General features: G+C 40.4%; 1 protein-coding gene across 16 annotated transcripts in view; it reads right to left on the bottom strand.

The window, feature by feature from the left end:
- The window catches only part of ERC1 (ELKS/RAB6-interacting/CAST family member 1), a 524562-nt gene that overhangs the window by 337906 nt on the left and 165539 nt on the right, over positions 1-21117 (bottom strand). For all 16 annotated transcript variants that reach the window (XM_059683946.1, XM_059683950.1, XM_059683955.1 and 13 more), the window contains 4 exons: positions 15429-15566; positions 13089-13229; positions 11764-11904; positions 6365-6558 (listed from right to left, as the gene is read on the bottom strand). In XM_059683946.1, the coding sequence (XP_059539929.1) occupies positions 6365-6558; positions 11764-11904; positions 13089-13229; positions 15429-15566 (614 nt within the window). The remainder of the gene's footprint in view (positions 1-6364; positions 6559-11763; positions 11905-13088; positions 13230-15428; positions 15567-21117) is intronic.

Raw genomic sequence — 21117 nt, 5'->3', positions numbered from 1 at the left:
GTGGGTTATGGAGAGAAAAACTAAACTCACAAATTAGGTATTTTCAAGAGCTTGATAACTAAAAATCATAACAATACTGGTGTTTTTAGAGATGCATATTTAAAGGGAGGATAGCCAAGCAAAAGGAATGAGGAATAAAAAGAACTTCAAGGCTTTCAAAGATTAAAGGATATACAAGAAAGTGTGTCCTTTCTTCTCACTGCTAATCCCTCTGCCAAATTTTAAATCACCCCAATATAAAACCTACTAGTATATTCATTAAAATCCTAGTTTTTATATTCCCACAGTTTGGGGAACACAGTAAATCCCTATTTTCTAGCAATTAGTTAGGTTATAAAATAAACGATTCTATTCTTTAGATCAATGAAAAATCCTAACTTCGATAAACCAAAGGCAATCCTTGATACCTACATTATATGAAAATGAGAAGATGATTGCCATTCTCTACATGTAAAAGTTTTTGAATGTTAAATTGAATCTAACCTAAGTAACCCTCATATTAGAGTGAAGGGAGGGTTTCTGCTGCAAATACCAAACTCTGTGGTTTCATTAATTTCTCTGTATTATAAAGCAAAACCCAATATATGGCATGGGGAACAATTCTTCCAGTATACTATGCCATAGCATGAGTGACAACGCAGACAAGGAACAATTCTTTCAGGAGTCTGAAAAGATGTTAATATCAGAATTCTATCAGAATGTTAGTACATTACTAAATATGTTAAACATTATGCCAAAGAAAAGCCCATTCATTATGAATCTTTTTTTTAAAAAAAGCCTCTCATATGCTCACTTTAGAAATTTTCAATTACATTCAGGGTTCCTGAAGCTAATCCGAATTGATCTAGTTATATGAGAACATGTCAAGTTCTACTTGTTTGTTTTTATTGTTGTTGTTTTCCTTAAATGGATCTGTAAAGACTATTCAGAACCACTGGTGATGGCTTTCTTGAAGTGTCAACTTTGCTGGGCTACAAGGCCCAGTTATTTAAACACAAATCTGTGTGTTGCTGTGGTGGTATTTTGCACATATAATTAAAGCCTGTAATCTATTTAAGTAAATGATATTATCCCAGATCATCGGAGTGGGCTTAACTGAATCCTTAGGAAGGCACTAAAAGCAGTGCTGAGGGTTCTCTAAGAGAGAAAAAAATTCTGCCTGTGGACCACAATTTTGGCCCATGGCCATGGGAGTTTTATCTTACCAGCGATCTCTTCCTGACAGATTTCATACTTGCTGAGCCAGCCCCCGACAATAATGCAAGACAACTACTTGTAATAAATTTCTGTGTGTGTGTGTGTGTGTGTGGTGTGTATACTAATAATAGCCTAGGGCCGTCACGTCTGGAGGGGAACTGCGGGCACTGGCTCCTGAACCAGCCAGGAGGTGCCAGCCCCAGAAGGGACGGAGGGACGCGAGTTCCTGGGGCCGTGCTGAGCCCAAGCCACCCGCACCAGCGCCCAGCACCCAGGCTGCACCCCGGGAAGCGGACAGAAGGCAGCCAACCCGCTCCAGGAGCCTGCACCCCTGGGGAGCCTGAGACTACCCTGTAGGCAGCCCTGCTGCTTCTTTCTCTCCTGAGGGACACACAGACTTTCCTGGGACAAATCCCTCCCCAAGTGCAATCAATAACATGCTAAGGTACTGACTTGGCTTTTGCATCTACTTCTCTCTCTGTCCTCTTCTGGAACCCATAGACCGCGATTAAACCACGGATCCCTTAAAAAAAAAATCGCCTGTTGGTGTCATCCCGCCCTGGGTGGGATGATTCTGTTCTAGGGTCCAGGGTCCCTCTCTTCTCCCTCATGTTCCTCACCTTGAATCCTGGCAGGTCCCGGGATCCTCCCTCTGTTGACCCAAGGCCGGCTCCTCAGATCAGGGCCTCACTGCCCTGAGTCCTCTGCAGGAAGTCAGTGTACCTCACATCCAGTACCAGCCCAACAATTGCAAAGCCTGATGGCAGGGGCTGAGATGGATTCCATAGGGACCTTTAGCCCTACCTCCTATCACACTTTGACAGGGCCTGGGCCTCCTATCCTCTATGAACATGAGTCTGCAATCCTCAGACCAAGGGTCTGACTACCCGAGTTCCCTGAGGAGGTGGGGTGGGCGGAGGTGCAATTTTCAACTTACCAACAGGAAGCCCAACTTCAGGAATTTAAATTCCTCCCTCATTCACCTTATACTGTTAAACCCCAAATCTAGATACTGTACCTACTATGATCACCCCCAAGGTTTTAAACAAAGCTAAGATAACCAGTCGAGCAACCCCAAGGGGTCCCCGATTGGAGAGGGTGCAGGCTGGGCTGAGAGAACTGCCCCCCCCCTCTGTGCACAAATTTCATGCACTGGGCCTCTAGTATCTATATAATAAAAGCCTAAGCAATCTTTATGGGGGAACAAGATGCAAACTGACCAACAAGGGGCAGACACTCAATGCAGGAGCTGACCCCTGGTGGTCAGTGTGCTCCCACAGGGGGAGCGCCACTCAGCCAGAAGCTGGGCTCACAGCTGGCAAGCACAGCAGCAGTGGCGGGAGCCTCTCCCGCCTCTGTGGCAGTGCTAAGGAGCAGTGAGCCAAGCGGTAAGGAGCCAACAGGCAGGCAGTAAGGAGCGAGGGTTTCTGGACTGCAAGAAGGATGTCCAACTGCCTAAGCTGGCAGTCAGACATCCCCCGAGGGGTCCCAGACTGCAAGAGGGCACAGGACAGGCTGAGGGAAACCCACCCCCGCCAGTGCATGAATTTCATGCAACCAGCCTCTAGTATATACATAAATAGACATATGTATAAGTACACATACATGTATACACTACAATTCTTTGTAATAAACATATACTGTATATAGTGTACATCATATGTATGTATGTATGTATGTATATATTTCTTCTACTAGTTCTACCTCTCTAGTTGAAATCAAAGTGATATACATCATAGTATGGGAATTTAGAAGCAGTACTTCTTAGATTTAATTGGAAAATATATTTTATATTTACAGATGTATGGGTGGACTTATATAACCCTCTTTCTAAAATTGCAGTAGGCCCTAGCTGGTTTGGCTCAGTGGATAGAGCGTCGGCCAGCGGACTGAGGGGGTCCCGGATTTGATTCCAGTCAAGGGCATATACCTGGGTTGCAGGCTTGATCCCCAGTAGGGGGTGTGCAGCAGGTAGTCAATCAATGATTCTCTCTCATCATTGATGTTTCTATCTCTCTCTCTCTCTCTCTCTCTTCCTTCCTTTCTGAAATCAAATATATATATATATATATATATATATATATATATATATATATATATATATATTTAAAATTGTAATAGGTCAAGACAGTGATACAGCACTAACTCATCTCTGACAGGAACTACTATAAGAGCAATGTAAGGGACTACTGTTTTTGTCAAGACCACAAATAAGTCTGAGAATTCTTCATGATGTAGTCTAAACCTTTTAATATTGGATAGCCTTACATAAGAAGTACTAAGAAATTTTTAAAAAATACTAAAAATTTCCTTTAGTTCAATAATAATAACAGTCTGCCTTAATTTTGCACTTAGAAGGTTGCTGAACACTCTTTTTTTTTTAATTTTTTTTTTATTGCTTAAAGTATTACAAAGGGTATTACATATGTGTCCTTTTTTTCCCCCTGCCCTTGACAGTCCCCTAGCCTCCCCTATCCCCCAGTGTCTTATGTCCATTGGTTATGCTTATATGCATGCATACAAGTCCTTAGGTTGATCTCTTACCCCCCTCCCTCCTGCCCCCCAACCCTCCCCGGCCTTCCCGCTGCAGTTTGACAATCTGTTTGAGGCAGCTCTGCCTCTGTATCTATTATTGTTCAAAATTGCTGAACACTCTTCAGAAATAAATTCTACATCCTGAATTACAGTGCAGCACATAGTTGCACCAGCTACAGGGATTTAAAGGGCATTCCAGCATAAGGACACCCACATAAAAGATGGACTAGAAAAAAAAAAAAGACTAGAAAAATTATAGCCAACAATATTATAATCTTACCAGCGAAACATACACTTAATGCACAAACAATGTACCTAAGAAGTACAGTTCAACTTGACATATAACTGGCTATTCTTTAACTCTGATCAAGCAAAATCCCCAGCAAGCCCCAGCAGTAGCAACAATAACAGTAGCAATTCAGCTAGTACAGAATTGTAGCCTTATGTAACACTCACTTTCCCAGGAATCCCAAACAAACGCCCCTGATGGTGCAAGGACAGAAATGTGGGAGACTGGCTTTCTGAGAAACAGCATGGTCAAAAGGGAACAAACATATAAACATGTAGATACCAAAACCCCAATGGAATAGGATCATGATAAGATAAATCAAAAGAAAGGTGAAGAGACTCAAATTATAAATTATGGGGCCACAGATACCACACACAGGATGTAGTGGAATGGCAACACAAGAAGCAAATAGTGAGAGACACAGCAGTCACACACATGTACCTTGGTACTAAATCTGGCAACAAAAAGCATTATATAATCCCAACTGTCCTTAACTGATTACTTCTATCTTAAACTCAGTAACAAATGTTGCTCAGTAACAAATAACAAAGCCAATAAGCAAAACATGAGTTTTAAAAATTGTTTCTTTTTTCGGGTGTTAGCCAAGAAACTTTGTGTCAAATCCTAAAACAAAATTACAACCTTGCATGACTGTTATTCATCAACTGTATATTACATTCCATGGGAAAAAAGAGATTAATTTATGACTCTCAAAATGTGATAAATACAGCTATTTGGTGTGCTTTGGATATCAAATATAGACTTAATCCTATTTCTTACTCTTGTTCAAATTATGTACATCTCCCCAAAATCATTACTGAGTTTACAATAAATTGAAATGTTTTTCAAGCAAGCAATAATTTCAACATAGATTTTCAATACAAGAAATCAAACCCAAGATTATAACTTTATCAAGGAATTTCCTTTCTGAAATAGTGAGAACTCACTAATCTTTCAAAAGTATCATATTTTAAAATCTATGCATTATTGTTGCTGATTTCGGGTCAACACAAAAGCAAAGGGAGCCATGTATTCGGAAGAGTATGTAAGGGCTGTGTGTGTGTGTGTGTGTGTGTGTGTGTGTGTACACGTATACATGTGTACTGTGGGGAAAAGAGATACAGTGCAAAAATGAAGGAAGACACAAAAACGCACATAATCTAATCTTGAGAATCTAGTCATTGTTAATTCTGATGTAAAGAATTTACCCATTTGTCTTATTAGAACAAGAAAATATAAATTAATATCAAGATAAGAGAAAACAAGTGAATGGGTAATCAGCCCATGTTATCACTTTCAGAATAGTGAAAGAAAACTGTGAGGGTTGAACTGTGTTTTTTTAGTTTCTTGAAATAAATCAAACTTCTATGGATACAGAATAAGAGAAATAATAACTTCTAGAGGAAAATATCAGGTCTACCACTAATCCAAAAATTTACAACTTAATAAATAACTTGTGAAAATAGTCTAATACTTCCCAACCTTCAAGAAAATAAAAATAAAAATATTTCTAAGAATCAGGCTCCAAAGAGCCATACAGATTAGTGACTTCATTCTGTCACTGTCAGTCTCTCTGTTCAGAAGAGTATGGGCGATTAATGAAGTTCCACTGGAAGAACTGCTTCTACAAACTTGTGAATTTATGTTAAATATGTGGTAGGTGTAAAAGAAGAGGTCAAAAGGCATATGCTTAATCTCTAGTATAATACACCCCAATGAAAGAAAAAAAGACAAAAACAATTCCAAGAGAACTGTCTGACTAGATCTGTTCAAACACAGCATGTTTTGAAGAATTCAAAGTCAGAGCTCATAAATATCATATCCAAATCTCCTAAACTGCCTTCAAAATGTGGTCTATGCACTGATATATGTAATAGCCTGCTTTTCTACAATACAAATTGTAAAAGTTGAAAAATGCATAGCCCAAAGGAACATCAGCTCAACATACAGGTCTGAACCAATGAAAAAGTATTAACTCCTTGAACTTGAGGCTCATCTGTTCTTTACATAGATAAATAATTAAGAAGTGGCTTTTTGTACTCTCTTGATTAACCAGTAGAAATTTTAATTTCTTAATCAATGAATGCTTTCTTTCTAACCAATAATGATGACATCCATGGCTTCCCAATTTATTCCCATTCTGTGTTGCCTTTTAGAGACTACAACAATGAATTTACACTGACTTAGAAAAAAGTGGATAATAAAGTAACATCAAGCACTCATGAACCTACATTCAGAGAACCAGATATACTAAAGAGCATGCCCTCAAAAATATTTAAGTTTTTAAAACCATACTTTAGCTTTTCGAAAAAGTGAAACCCTATTCAGCTTCCCTTTACTTACCTTTCCAACTCAGCGATCTTTTTATCTTTGTCATTCTTCTCGTTTTCCACCTCCTTCAAGATTTCCAAGAGGCGGTCAACTTCTGCCTGGGCCTTGCTAGATTCATCTTTGTACCTGGCAATCTCTCTCTCCAATCGCTGTATTCGGTCACTCATCTCTGGACTAGCTCTGGCTTCCAATGTTGCCTCATGTGCCTACAAAGAAAGTGTTCAAATTCTATCAGATATACATACAATGTGGTGGACAAACCATGCCCCAAAGAACTATCTATATATCAATAAGATATTATCAAACATCTAATAGCTAGTCTTCAATTTATAAAGTTTTTCTCTGCTTAAATATTACATAGATAAATCAACCTTTACACCTCAAGGAACTAGAAAAAGAAGAACAAACAAAACCCAAAGTTAAAAGAAGGAAGGAAATAAAGATCGGATAAAAAAATAAGAAAAATAAAAACTAAAAAGACAATAGGAAAGATCAATTAAGATAAGAGCTGGTTCTTTGAAAATATAAACAAAATAGATGAAACTTTAGCTAGACTAGTCAAGAAAAAAAGAGAGAACATTCAAATAAGTAGAATAAAAGAAGTTACAAGTGGTACTACAGAAATACGAAAGATCATATAAGACTACTAGTAAAATTATACACCAACAAATTAGACAACTAAGAGGAAATGAATGAATTTCTATAAACATACAACCTTCCAAAACTGAACAATGAAGTAGAAAATCTAAATAGACTGCTTACTAGTAAGGAAAGTGAATCAATAAACATGAACCTCCCAAAAAAAAGTACAGAGCCAGACAGCTTCACTGGTGTTATAAGTCAATTAATCTCTTTTATTAAAAAGAAAAAAGTGTTCTCACCACACATAAAAAGGTAAATATAAATGATGATGGATATGTTAACTAGCTTATTGGGGTAATCATTTCACAGTTATACATATATCAAATCATCATGTATACCTTGAATATATATAATTTTTATTTGTCAATTCTATCTCAATAAAGATGAAAAAAGAGTCAAAAATGTATATTATAGGGCAATCATTTTGTTTAAGAAATACAAATATGCTAAGAGAAGAAAGAAATAAAATCATATAAAATGTTCAATTAAAACAGACAAGGCAGAAAAGACATGAAAAAAGACATGAAGAACAAACAAAAAAGAGGCTGGACAGTGTGGTTCAGTGGCTGAGCATCAACTATGATGCAGGAAGTCACAGTTTGATTCCCGGTCAGGGCACATGCCCAGGTTGCAGCTTGATCCCCAGTAGGGGGCATGCAGAAGGCAGCCAATCAATGATTCTCTCTCATCATTGATGTTTCTATCTTTCTCTCCCTCTCCTTTCCTCTTTAAAATCAATAAAAATATTTTTAAAAAAACAAACAACAAAATAAATAGAAAACTACAATAGCAATCTCCTTCTTGAAGTAGGGCATTGTGGACGCAGTATAATAGGGAAGCATCAGTAATTAATTAAAATAAAAAAGGAGCACTCATCTAGAATGAATCAAGAGAAAATATGAAGTGAAAATGGCCATGGGCAGAAAAACAGATAATAAGTCGCAGTTGGAGAGAACCAAGATGGCGGCATAGGTTAACGCCGGAGTTTGCTGCTTTGAACAACTACTTCAAAAGTGAAACCAAAAAACGGAAGGGACATCACCCAGAACCACAGGAACGCTGGCTGAGTGGAAGTCCTACAACTAGGAGGAAAGAGAAACGCATACGGACACTCAGAGGAGGCACAGTGCTGAAGTCAAATTCTGAGGTGCGGAGTGCGCGGAGCGGGCTGGCGGCGGAGGCGCGGTTGTTGTTTTCAATCGGGAGGGAGTCGCAGACTCTGAGCTCCAGATCCGGGCGAGTCTTTAGGGACCCAGACTCAGGCGGGAGAAGCGGGACTGTCTGGCTTCGGTCAGAGCGAGTGCAGCTTTCTCTCCGAGCTTTGCAGCGGGTGCTGGGACTCAGAGAGGCAGAGCCCCTGGGGACAGGACTGAGAGCCGCCATAACTGCTCTCTCCGGCCCACCCTGTTGATCCTGTTCGACCCGCCCTGCCCAAGCCCTGCACAGAGGCATTTGCCAGATAGCCTCAGGCAAAGGCTAGATTAGCACCTCCCTAGAGGACAGAAGTTCTCTCACCGCTGACACAGCTGAATCTCATAGCCACTTGGCCTGGAGGTCAAATCCTCCCTGGAATTAGCTACAACAATCAAGATTTATCTATAGGACTGCGAACAAAGACCACTAGGGGGTGCACCAAGGAAGCATAACAAAATGCGGAGACAAAGAAACAGGACAAAATTGTCAATGGAAGAAATAGAGTTCAGAACCACACTTTTAAGGTCTCTCAAGAACTGTTTAGAAGCTGCCGATAAACTTAATGAGATCTACACGAAAACTAATAAGACCCTCGATCTTATATTGGGGAACCAACTAGAAATTAAGCACACACGGACTGAAATAACGAATATTATACAGACGCCCGACAGCAGACCAGAGGAGCGCAAGAATCAAGTCAATGATTTGAAATGCGAGGAAGCAAAAAACACCCAACCGGAAAAGCAAAATGAAAAAAGAATCCAAAAATGCGAGGATAGTGTAAGGAGCCTCTGGGACAGCTTCAAGCGTACCAACATCAGAATTATAGGGGTGCCAGAAGATGAGAGAGAGCAAGATATTGAAAACCTATTTGAAGAAATAATGACAGAAAACTTCCCCCACCTGGTGAAAGAAATGGACTTACAGGTCCAAGAAGCGCGGAGAACCCCAAACAAAAGGAATCCAAAGAGGACCACACCAAGACACATCATCATTAAAATGCCAAGAGCAAAAGATAAAGAGAGAATCTTAAAAACAGCAAGAGAAAGACACCGAGTTACCTACAAGGGAATACCCATACGACTGTCAGCTGATTTCTCAACAGAAACTTTGCAGGCCAGAAGGGAGTGGCAAGAAATATTCAAAGTGATGAATACCAAGAACCTACAACCAAGATTACTTTATCCAGCAAAGCTATCATTCAGAATTGAAGGTCAGATAAAGAGCTTCACAGATAAGGAAAAGCTAAAGGAGTTCATCATCACCAAACCAGGATTATATGAAATGCTGAAAGGTATCCTTTAAGAAGAGGAAGAGGAAGAAAAAGGTAAAGATACAAATTATGAACAACAAATATGCATCTATCAACAAGTGAATCTAAGAATCAAGTGAATAAATAATCTGATGAACAGAATAAACTGTTGATTATAATAGAATCAGGGACATAGAAAGGGAATGGACTGACTATTCTTGGGGGGGAAAGGGGTGTGGGAGATGTGGGAAGATACTGGACAAAAATCGTGCACCTGTGGATGAGGACAGTGGGTGGGGAGTGAGGGCGGAGGGTAGGGCGGGAACTGGGAGGAGGGGAGTTATGGGGGGGGGAAAAAAAAGGAACAAATGTAATAATCTGAACAATAAAGATTTAATTAAAAAAAAAAAAAAATAAGTCGCAGTTGGCAAAAGCCATCAACTTCTGTCACCCAAAAATAACTTTTTTTCATGAACCTAAATATTAACTCTAAAATATCAGAGATCATATAAATGACCAGCTGTAGAATCATCATGATAAAAGATTAAAGAGAAAGAAATAACCCTATCCGGTTTAGCTCAGAGGTTGGAGCATCAGCCTTCAGACCAAAGGGTTGCTGGTTTGATTCCCCTTCAAGGGTATATACCTGAGTTGCAGGTTCCATCCCTACCCTTGGTCAGGCACATGCAGGAAGCAAGTAATCAACGTGTCTCTCTCATGTCAATGTTTCTATTTCTCTCCCCCTCCGCCCTCCCTTCCACTCTCTAAAAATCAATGGAAAAAAATCCTCAGGTGAGGATTAAAATATAATAAAAATAAATAAGTAAATAAATAAACAAACATAAAATGTGGGATTGTCATAAACAGGAAAGTTTGGGATGATAATGAAACATTGTTCTTAATAGTTGTCACTCAGTTTTATTAACCCTAAAGATATCTAACAGCTTTACCTTCAATATTAAGATATTAAATTAAAAATTACCTCCACCTTTTCAGTGAGAAAAAAACAACACCAACTATCAAATCTGAATTGGTTATAAACAGAATCCTTAATCTCAAAAAAAGTACTTTCCTATTTGTGCAAAAGTAACTTTAAGATACTGAATTTTCTTCCTTTCATTAGTTTTAGAATTTAAGTTTACTTTTTGGTATACCCTATATGATGATTCATTATGAAAATATTATGTTGAAAACACCCAAAATATGAAAAGATTATAAAACTTGAAATCTCAAGAGCAGGCTGTACCCCCTTTCTCATTAGTGATCATATGACTGGACACAGCTACTGTAACTGGTCAAAAGTCTCAGTTTCAGTTCTCACAGAGTTGATAGCTCAAAGATAATAAGTAGGAAAGTGCTTTGAAAACTATAAAACTGCCATAAAATATTAGAGAGGCAAAAAACAAAGAAATGATATCCTAAATTCACCAGTGTGAGTAACTCTCACTGTTAAGTATCTTCTAGAAAACTTAATGCCAATGGAAGAAAAATATCAGATAACTGAGATTATTACATTGTGGCCTTATATTTCATCCATAAGGAAGCTGCATATTTTAATTTTCTTCTGAACTGTCAATTTTCTAAAAGCTTGTGGATTCTTAAAAGTAAAATAAAATAGGGTAAGAATCCTATATAATAAAGAGCTAATACGCAAATGGTCATCACACCCTCGCTGGGGCCAGGGGACCGGAGGCCGTGCCCCCTGCCCAGCACCAGGCCAGGGGATCTGAGGCCGCCGTGCGCCCCCCCACCCCCGCCCAGTGGGGATTGACGGGGTACCTGAGGCCGTGCCCCCCACCCCAGCTGGGGGACCTGAGGCCACACCCCCCACCCAGCGGGGCTTGACAGGGGGCCTGAGGCTGCGCCCCTCGCCCAGCAGGGCTTGACGGGGGACCTGAGGCTGCGCTCCCCACCCTGCGGGGCTTGACGGGGGTGGGGCCGGCCAGGTCTGGGTCTCGCATGATTTTGAGGCATGCACAGTGGGCAGGGACTTGACTCTGGGTCTCGAAGCATGCCCCAGACTCTGACAGGAGGGAGATTTTCATATACATTTTACTAATTTTCTTTCATCTCTGACACTTCTATTATAGACAAAGGGCAAGTAGCAATATTAAAATATTTCCTCTAATTAATTCCCTTTTAATGCGCACGAATTTTGTGCACCAGGCCACTAGTTCTAAGATAATTAATCAAGGTATAAATGGCATTTTGAACTTTAGGGGATTATCACTCCACTGGTAAGTTATTACATACGCACATTGTAGAGTTTTCTGCTATGTTCTTATTAAAAGCAAAGCCAGAAAATGGAAAATTTTTCTTGAACCTTTTTCAACTGTGATTCCATTTTCAGACATTCCTCCTTCTTCTGTTCCAAAGCAATCTCTAGTGTCTTTAGGCGTGAGTCCTTTTTCAGTCCTGAGGAAGCCAGGGAAGAAGCATGCTCTTTCAGATCCAAGAGTGAAGCCTAAAGAAAGCAGCACACGTCTAGAATAAATATTAACTATAAATAAAATGGAGATTTAAATTTTTAAATTTATATCCTTGGCGGCTAGTAGTTTCTTTCTGTTATCATACAGTGACATATTTCTATTTCAAGAACATGAAATATAAAACAATATTCACTTTCCCTAGCCGGTTTGGCTTAGAAGATAGAGCATCAGCCCAGGTCCTGGTTTTAATTCCGGTGAAGGATACATACCACGGTTGCAGGCTTGATCCCTGGCCCTGGTCAGGGAGCGTGTGCGGAGGCAACCAATTGATGGGTCTTTCTCACATCAATATTTCTCTCTCTCTGCCTCTCCCTCTCTCTGCCACTCTCTAAAATCAATGGAAAAATATCCTCAGATGAGAATTAATAACAACAAAAACAACAAAAAAAAATTCACTTTAACATTCAAGTCCTAACTAAAATAAGATGAATTCCCAAGAAATACCAATTGAATAATGTTCTAATGAGTTCAACGAATACATATCCATTCCCACAGAATAAATGGAAGTAGATCAAGCTATGTGAATGTAAGCATTCAACCTCAGTAGTTACACTGACTTAAATATAAAATACGTTTCCCGTTTAGAAGAAAAATTCTACTAGAAACTTAAATTTCCATAAATTTTCTTAAAAATTTTACAAAGAAAATCCTGAGGATGTTCCTAAATCTCATGCATTATTACCTGAAGACAAGGCATTAGCCATTTTTGCTATTTATGTCACATTAACAGGATTCTCCAAAAACAAAATAAAAGTAGATTAAGTCAACATTTAACATTTCTCTGCCAATGGTAACAGCTGTTGTAAATAAATTATTCTCCTTTTGCATATTCCTTTCATCTATTACCTTTCTTACCATTAGCACAATATTGCTCCAAATGTAACTGGGCTTCCGTTATTTTAGGATCTTTAAAAATGTCACTAACAAGTAAGAAATCAATTCCTACACTGAAAGAGATAAGACATAGGAATTAAATGATCTAATCTACTAGGTCTCTGCAAAGCTTCCTTAAATATACCCAAAGGCCTCCCCAAAAGGCCTGCTATAGGAATATTAAGAAAATCATCCAAACACTTTTTTATATGTATTAACACTAACAGCATATACACACAATGCACTGACTAAGCAAACCAAATAATTCCATTTTGGTGATCTTAACCTCTTTTTCTGAAAGGTCGCCTTGCAATAGGCTGACTTTTTCTTTCAAGTCTTTAAGATCTTTTTTGTAGTTATCAATTTCCTCTTGTTTCTCTCGCTCATCTCTGTCTCGCTGCTCCTTTAAGCGTTCAATTGTCCGCTCCTGGTGAGAGAGCACATCAATACATGAGAAAATTCCTTTCATACTTTTATCATATGACCATAATTCAACTCTTATCAGATAAAATTTCACACTTCCATCCCTCACTCAAAAGACAGTGATAAATTGTCAATAATTCATCCTTCCTACCTACCTTGCTATAACAAAGATCTGGCTTTGTTATTATGATTCCCTTGGGTTTCTTTTCACATAATGTCAACTAGTATTAGATATCCCTAATGTATGTATTCTTTTAGAATAATTCCCTTTATTCAACTCCCAAATATATGTTGCCTACAAGGCAATGGAAACAACTCACAATTCAAATACCAAAAAAAGGGGGGGAGGAGAGAGGCTGGGGAGTTTATACGTTGAGTTTAAAACATAAAAAGGATAAAGAAAAGAAAAACCATTAAAATTTTTTGTCAACAGATACTCAGGAAGTTTGAAGTTAAGTAATTAAAGTATATCTCTGAGTATTATTTACCAGTATATTCAGGAATCAAGCCTTGGGTCCTGGCAGGCAACTTGAAACATTGTGAGTCTAAGAGGCTTAAGGAGAGGCTCCATATCTAGGGAGAAGAGACTTAAGGAACAGTGACCCTATTCCTTTAAAAATATCCAGTTAAGCCCAGCCAATGTGGCTCAGTGGATGAGTGTTGACCTATGAACCAGGAGTTCACAGTTCAGTTCCAGTCACGACACATCCCTGGGTTGCAGGTTCGATCCCCAGTAGAGGGCATGCAGGAGGCAAGCCGATCAATTATTCTCTCTCATCATTGGTATTTCTATGTCTCTCTCCCTCTCCCTTCCTCTCTGAAATAAATAAAAAATATTTTTTTAATTAAAAATACCCAGTTAGCCCTAACTGGTTTGGCTCAGTGGATAGCGTCAGCCTGTGGACTGAAGGGTCCCAGGTTCGATTCCGGTTAAGGGCATGTACCTTGGTTGTGGGCACATCCCCAGTAGGGGGTGTGCAGGAGGCAGCTGAACGATGTTTCTCTCTCATCGATGTTTCTAAATCTCTATCCCTCTCCCTTCCTCTCTGTAAAAAATCAATAAAATATATTTTTTTAAAAAAAATACCCAGTTAAAATGCCCCACTAAGAGTCCTTAAACATCCTTCATTACCACTCATGTTGGGCTACTTTTTTTTTTTTTATTTAGTCAACCATTACTGAAAACATTGGTTTGTTCATAAAGGCAAAATGAAGTAGCAAGGCCAAAACTAGAAAAAGAACGAATACATTCATTGTATTAATAATTGAAACCCACAAATATATTAGGTACCAATGCAACATAATAAAGGAGAACTAATTATATATTGCTTCCTAATGGTCAGTGTCTGTTATTCCCATATCCCCAAATTCTAGTTGACCATATATAAAAATAACTTTTCTTTTTCTTCACAAGATCGTAAATGGAGCCCTAGCTGGTTTGGCTCAGTGGATATAGAGCATTGGTATATTGACTTAAGGGGACTGGGTTCAATTCTGGTCAAGGACACATACCACGGTTGCAGGTTCGATTCCCTCCACACACCCTGGGTGGGGCACATGTGGGAGGCAACTAATGGATGTCTCTCACATGGATGTTTCTCTCTCTTTGTCTCTCCCCCTCTCTTCCACTCTCTCTAAAAAATCAATGGAAAATATCCTCAGGCCCTACCTGGTTTGGCTCAGAGGATAGAGTGTTGGCCTGTGGATTGAAGAGTCCGGGTTCAATTCCGGTCAGGGCACATGCCCAGGCTGCAGCTCAATCCCCAGAGTGAGGCAGTCGATCAATGATTTTCTCTCATCATTGATGTTTCTACCTCTCTCTCTCTCCCCCTTCCTCTCTAAAATCAATAAAAATATATTTTAAAAAATATATATCCATGGGTAAAGATTAACAAAATAAACAAACAAAACCAAAAATAAAGATCACAAATGGGGAACATATGGCTAATTCTAGAAACTTCAACCACTGCCCTGTAGTGTAGCATCCATCTTGCCTAGGGACAAATACTTAAAATGCAATAATGAAATAGATTTCTTTTCCCTTATACTATGTATGTCAGAACAGTTCAGGGAGCTCTTTTCCCTTTTGCCCAAAGGGATTTCTTCAGTATTCTATATCCAAGTCTCATCACTAGAAAAAAATATTAGATTAATGAGAAAGCAGAAGAAATGTGTCTGTGAACAGTCTGGACCAATCACTCACTTTCTCTGCCAGGGCCTCCTCCAAAGTTGTCAAGGCAGTATCAGTGTTGGTGGTATCAGCCTGCAAGGATTTGACTCGTTCTTTCAAGCTGCTCATCTGCTTTTCCTTATCTCTAAGTTGCTCTTGAAGATTTTCAATCTGAGTGTACATATATATTTAAGGAGGAAAAAAGAAATTAAAATAGTCACAACAAGAATAATTTTAAGTTGGAAACAGGTAGATCAGGACTGCTGTGAGTGTGTTGCCTGTAGAAATAATTTAATCCTAAAGATTTCAAAACTGCAAGCAAAACTTTAAACCCAGGATTTATAGCCAGAACAGAGAAAAGATGCACATACACATATACATAAATCTCTAAAGAAATAAAGTAACAAGAAAGAAAAGACCTATCATAGAGAGATGTGGATAGAGAGAGGAATTATGGAGAGGAAAGCCATGAGAAACTGGATTACTTCCAAAATGATAGCGTAAATTCCCAGAGGAATGGCTTCACAAATAATAGAGGAAGGACAGAGAATGGAACAGTTAGACAGTAAGAAAAACAAATCAACTGTATAAAGAAAAACTATTTGTGGTTTTTCTATAATTTTTGTTGAATTTATTGGGGTGGCATTGGTTAATAAAATTATACAGGTTTCAGGTATATAATTCTACAGTACATCAACTATATATGGTATTGTGTGTTTACCAAGGAAAAACTATTCTTAACTCATACTGTTAAGTTAGATTTTTATATCATCTTTTATCTAAACATCAATTTAGCATAAGCTCTTTAAGGGCCTGCTTTATTCTGCAGAGGGAAAAAAAGAAGTATCTGTCGCAGTGATGGCGAACCTTTTGAGCTTGGCGTGTCAGCATTTTGAAAAACCCTAACTTAACTCTGGTGCCGTGTCACATATAGAAATTTTTTGATATTTGCAACTATAATAAAACAAAGACTTATATTTTTGATATTTATTTTATATATTTAAATGCCATTTAACAAAGAAAAATCAACCCAAAAAATGAGTTTGCGTGCGTGTCAGAGGTTCACCATCACTGGTAGAGTCAATGAGAATTCTTACAAGCAGAACAAATAATAAAAGCAACAAGATTTGGTAAATTTAGAATAGAGTGCCATACATACTGTCAGGTTTGGATTTTTAGTCTTTAACAAAGAAATAAGCATACAGGTAAACCACTGGTAAGCCTGCAATTGGTTCCAGTCTTGTCAATAAAAGTCCATACCATGAGAGAAAAGACCATCACAAATGAAAAGCATTGGTTTTCCTTTAGTTTAATCAGAAACTACTACTGGAATCTCACATGGATTAGTATTTAGGTTGATATCACAACCACTCAAGAAAATTTTGCCACTTAAATATCTAGTGCATATTTCATATACATACAGAATGCAATGCCCTGGTGTTTACATGTTTAACCAGATATGCAGGTCATTCCAGTTGCTAAGGTATAAACCTTATATGCACACACAAACAAAAGGATATGGTCATGCTGTTGATTGAAGTGCAGTACAAGAACCATTATTTAAAATGAAATTTCACAGAACCAACTATTATATACAAGAAAATAGAGATTTGTTTTATGAGCTCACCTAATATACAAATAGCCCTTTTATGTATAAGAATAACACCCTTCTTTCTCCTCCATCATTACTATCTAAGAAAGAATTTAAATTAAATTGTCAACAATTCTACTTGTATGATTTACATGTAGTCAAACTATTAAAAGAATCCATTCTTTGCTGGCAAAAACTTTTCCTAATAATGCTCAGGTGCAAAAGCTGCTAAACAAGGTAAAATTCCCATTAACAAGTTCTCCCTAAACTACTTTCTTCTTCAAATACCCAGGTACTTAAACTGATTGACTGTTGTGGGGCTGGAGGGGAGGAAAAAGATGTCTATCCTTGAACTCCTACTTACTTTTAAAGTAGAGGAATAAATACTCCATAGTGAAAGGCACTGACAAAATGAAGAAAGGACAGTGGACACTAAAAATACCTCCTTTGGGTAAGTTGCCTTCCGTGAGGAAGACTTGAAATAGACATGTATGTGCAAACTAACTGCATAAGTATGCAACAAACCCAAAAGGTGTTGCGTGTGATGTGTGGGAGAAGTGTGTAGAAAAATATTTTTTCCTTTATCCAGCTTCATGATGGGTAACAGCTGAGCTCTACTGAAAGCTCCTATTACATATCTTCACTTTGCTCATGATTCAAAATTGTGCTTTTTTAATCAAGGATCTCTGGTTTATATGTGTTACTAACCAGCTGGTATATGAATGCTACCACATTATTCTTGCCATTATTCTCTTTTTTTCACTAATCTAATGTTGAGGCTATAAAAGCGGTTACCCTGAAAGTCCAGTATCATATCATTTTAGTATTTATTATGTATTTCAATACAATTTATAGTGGAGATCTTATTCTATACTCTTTAATTATCCACAGGATCTGAAATATATGACTTACAAAATGTTTTGAATACAACAGTCAAAAGAAAAACTGAATCTGTTATCTACATCTAAAAGAGAAACTTGCAAATTGACCGCACCTTTGCTACACCCCAAGCCATACCCACCAGCCAATCAGAGTGACTATATGCAAATTAACCCAACCAAGATGGCAGCCAGCAGCTACGGAGCTGAAGCAAGTAGGAGGCTTGGTTGCCCCGGCGATGGAGGAAGCCAAGCTTCCCCCCTGCCCTGGCCGGCTGTGGCCTCTGCTCAAGGCAACAAAGTTTCAATTATAGAAGATAAATAAATCCCAGATACCTGCTTCCAGCCAGCCTCCACTGGGAGCTTGGGTGGCTGGGGTCTATAGGGACCCCAATGGGAGGCTTGGCCAGCCTGAAAACAGCCATCAGCCCCTCACCCAGGCTGGCCAGGCACCCCAGCAGGGACCCCCACCCTGAAGGGGCTGTGGCCAGCCTGAAAACAGTCATCAGCCCCTCACCCAGGCTGGCCAGGACCCCAGTGGGGACCCCCACCCTGAAGGGGCTGAGGCCAGCCTGCAAACAGCCATCAGCCCCTCACCCAGGTTGGTCACACCCTCATGGGCTGAGGGTCCCCGCTGGGGGCCTTGGCAGCCTGCAAACAGCCATCAGCCACTCACCCAGACTGGCCAGGCACCCCAGCAGGACCTCCCCTACCTGAAGGGGGTGTGGCCAACCTGAAAACAGCCCTCAGCCCCTCACCCAGGCTGGCCAGGCACTCCAGCAGGGACCCCCACCCTGAAGGAGGTGTGGCCAGTCTGAAAACAGCCCTCAGCCCCTCACCCAGGCTGGCCAGGCACCACAGCGGGACCCCCACCCTGATCCGGGACACCCTTCAGGGCAAACTGCCGGCCCCCACCCATGCACCAGACATATAATAAAAGGGCAATATGCAAACTGACCCTACCAGCGGAACAACTGCGAATGACTGGTCACTATGACACACACTGACCTTCAGGAGGCAGACGCTCAATGCAGGAGCTGCCCCCTGGTGGTCAGTGCGCTCACACAGCGGGAGCTCTGGCTGCCAGCACAGCAGTGATGGCGGGAGCCTCTCCCACCTCCTCAGCAGTGCTAAGGCTGTCCAACTGCAGCTTAGGCCTGCTCCCCACTGGCAAGTGGACATCCCCCAAGGGCTTTTGGGTTGCCAGAGGGATGTCTGACTGCCAGCGTAAGCCCGATCCCCCGGGGAGCAGGCCTAAGCCAGCAGGTAGACATCCCCTGAGGGGTCCCAGTCTGCGAGAGGGCACAGGTCGGGCTGAGGGACACCCCCCCCCCCCGGATTGCACAAATTTTTGTGCACCGGGCCTCTAGTCCTATATAATAAAGAGCTAATATGCAAATGGTCATCACACCATCACGCTGTCACGCTGTAACAGCTCAGACACTCAACACTGGGGAGAGAGGAATGGGGACCAGCCAGGCACAAATGAGCTCGCAAAAGAGGAATGGGGACCAACCAGGCACAAATGAGATCATGAGAGAGGTTGGGGACCAGCCAGGCTGCGGCCTGGGAGAGGGACAAGCTGCCTGCCCTGCAGTCCCAGGCGCTAGCGGCTGCACCTGCGCCTGCGGCCCAGGAGAAGGACAAGCCACCCACCCCGTGGTCCCGGGCGCCAGCACCTGCGGCCTGGGTAAAGCCGCCTGCCCACAGTCCCCTGCAGATGCAGCCAGCCCAAGTGCAGCTGGCTTGGGTCCTGGGTGCCTGTAGCCGGCCAGAGGGAAGGAACCCCGGGTCCTGGGTGCCGACGACTGGCTGGAAGAGGGAATTCTGGGTCCCAAGTGCAGGGTGAGGCAGAGGCAGTTAGGGGTGATCAGGCCATCATAGGAGCAGTTAGGGGCAATCAGGCCAATAGGGGAGCAGATAGGGCAATCAGGCAGGCAGGAAGAGGTGGTTAGGGACAAACAGGAAGGCAGAGGTGGTTAGGGGCAATCAGTCAGGCAGGCAGAGGGGTTAGGGGCAATCAGGCAGGCAGGCAGGCAAGGGGTTAGGAGCCAGCAGTCCCGGATTGCGAGAGGCAGTCGGATATTCCCTGAGGGGTCCCAGATTGGAGAGGGCGCTGGCCGGGCTGAGGGGACCCCCTTCCATGTACGAATTTCATGCACCGGGACTCTAGTACTTGAATAATAACAATAAAGATGATTGTTTGGAAACATATTAAGTGTAAATAATACTCCTTTAAATATGCTCAGAATATCTACAAAAAAAACCCCACAACAAACCAAAAACCCACAACTCTCCATTTTGTAAAAACAGAACCCCTAAAATACCAACATGATACCAATAACAACAAGAATAATAATAATAATGGTGGTGGTGAGGAGGAGGTAGTGATGATACCAAGGACCACTAACACACACAAAAAGAGAGAGTAGTATGTTATATGGCAGACACTGTTTTAAGAACTTTATATATAAACTATTTAAGCATCACCACAAAACTAGGAGGTAACTACTAACCAATCTAGCTACACAAACCTACTCTTAATCACTATGCTATAAATAATGTTTTATTATGAAAAAAAAAAGAAAAAACCAGTCACACAAAGATGACTCAAGCATCTTCCCATAAACTATTCCTTATTATTAAAGAGCATTTATTAATAAACACAGTATCTTATTCCTATGGTTATTTATATTAAAATGTTATTACCACCCTAGCTGGTTTGGCTCAATGGATAGAATATCAGCCCGAGGACTGGAGGGTCCCAGGTTCGATTCCAGGCAAGGGCACATACTTCAGTTGCAGGCTCCAGCCCTAGTCAGGGTGCGTGCAGGAGGCAACCAATCAATACATATCTCTCACTTCGATGTTTCTCTCTCTGTCTGTCTCTCACCCTCCCTTCCACTCTCTCTATAAATCAAATTAACAATTAAATTGTTAATCCTTGGCTGAGGATTAACAAAAAAATAAAAATTAAGTTAAATAAATGTTATTCCCTTCTAAAGCCAAGAATAAAGGGTGGAGGTACAAAACCACTGCAAATGCAAAAGTACATCTTCCATGGGAGGAACATATATCTAAACACAATACACTAAAATGGCAGACGGAGCCAAAGATACCTGATATTAGGATTCCAGCATCACATTATTAAAATAATCTGTACAGCCTGACTTCAAGGGCTAGAAGCCAGTTTACTCATATACATGGAATAAGTAGCACTTGACAATAAAACAGCTAAAAAGCTTTTCTTCTT

This window comes from Myotis daubentonii, chromosome 2 (genome assembly GCF_963259705.1).
Source record: "Myotis daubentonii chromosome 2, mMyoDau2.1, whole genome shotgun sequence".
In the NCBI taxonomy this organism is placed as follows: domain Eukaryota; kingdom Metazoa; phylum Chordata; class Mammalia; order Chiroptera; family Vespertilionidae; genus Myotis; species Myotis daubentonii.
This window is presented reverse-complemented; position numbering and strand designations above follow the sequence as displayed.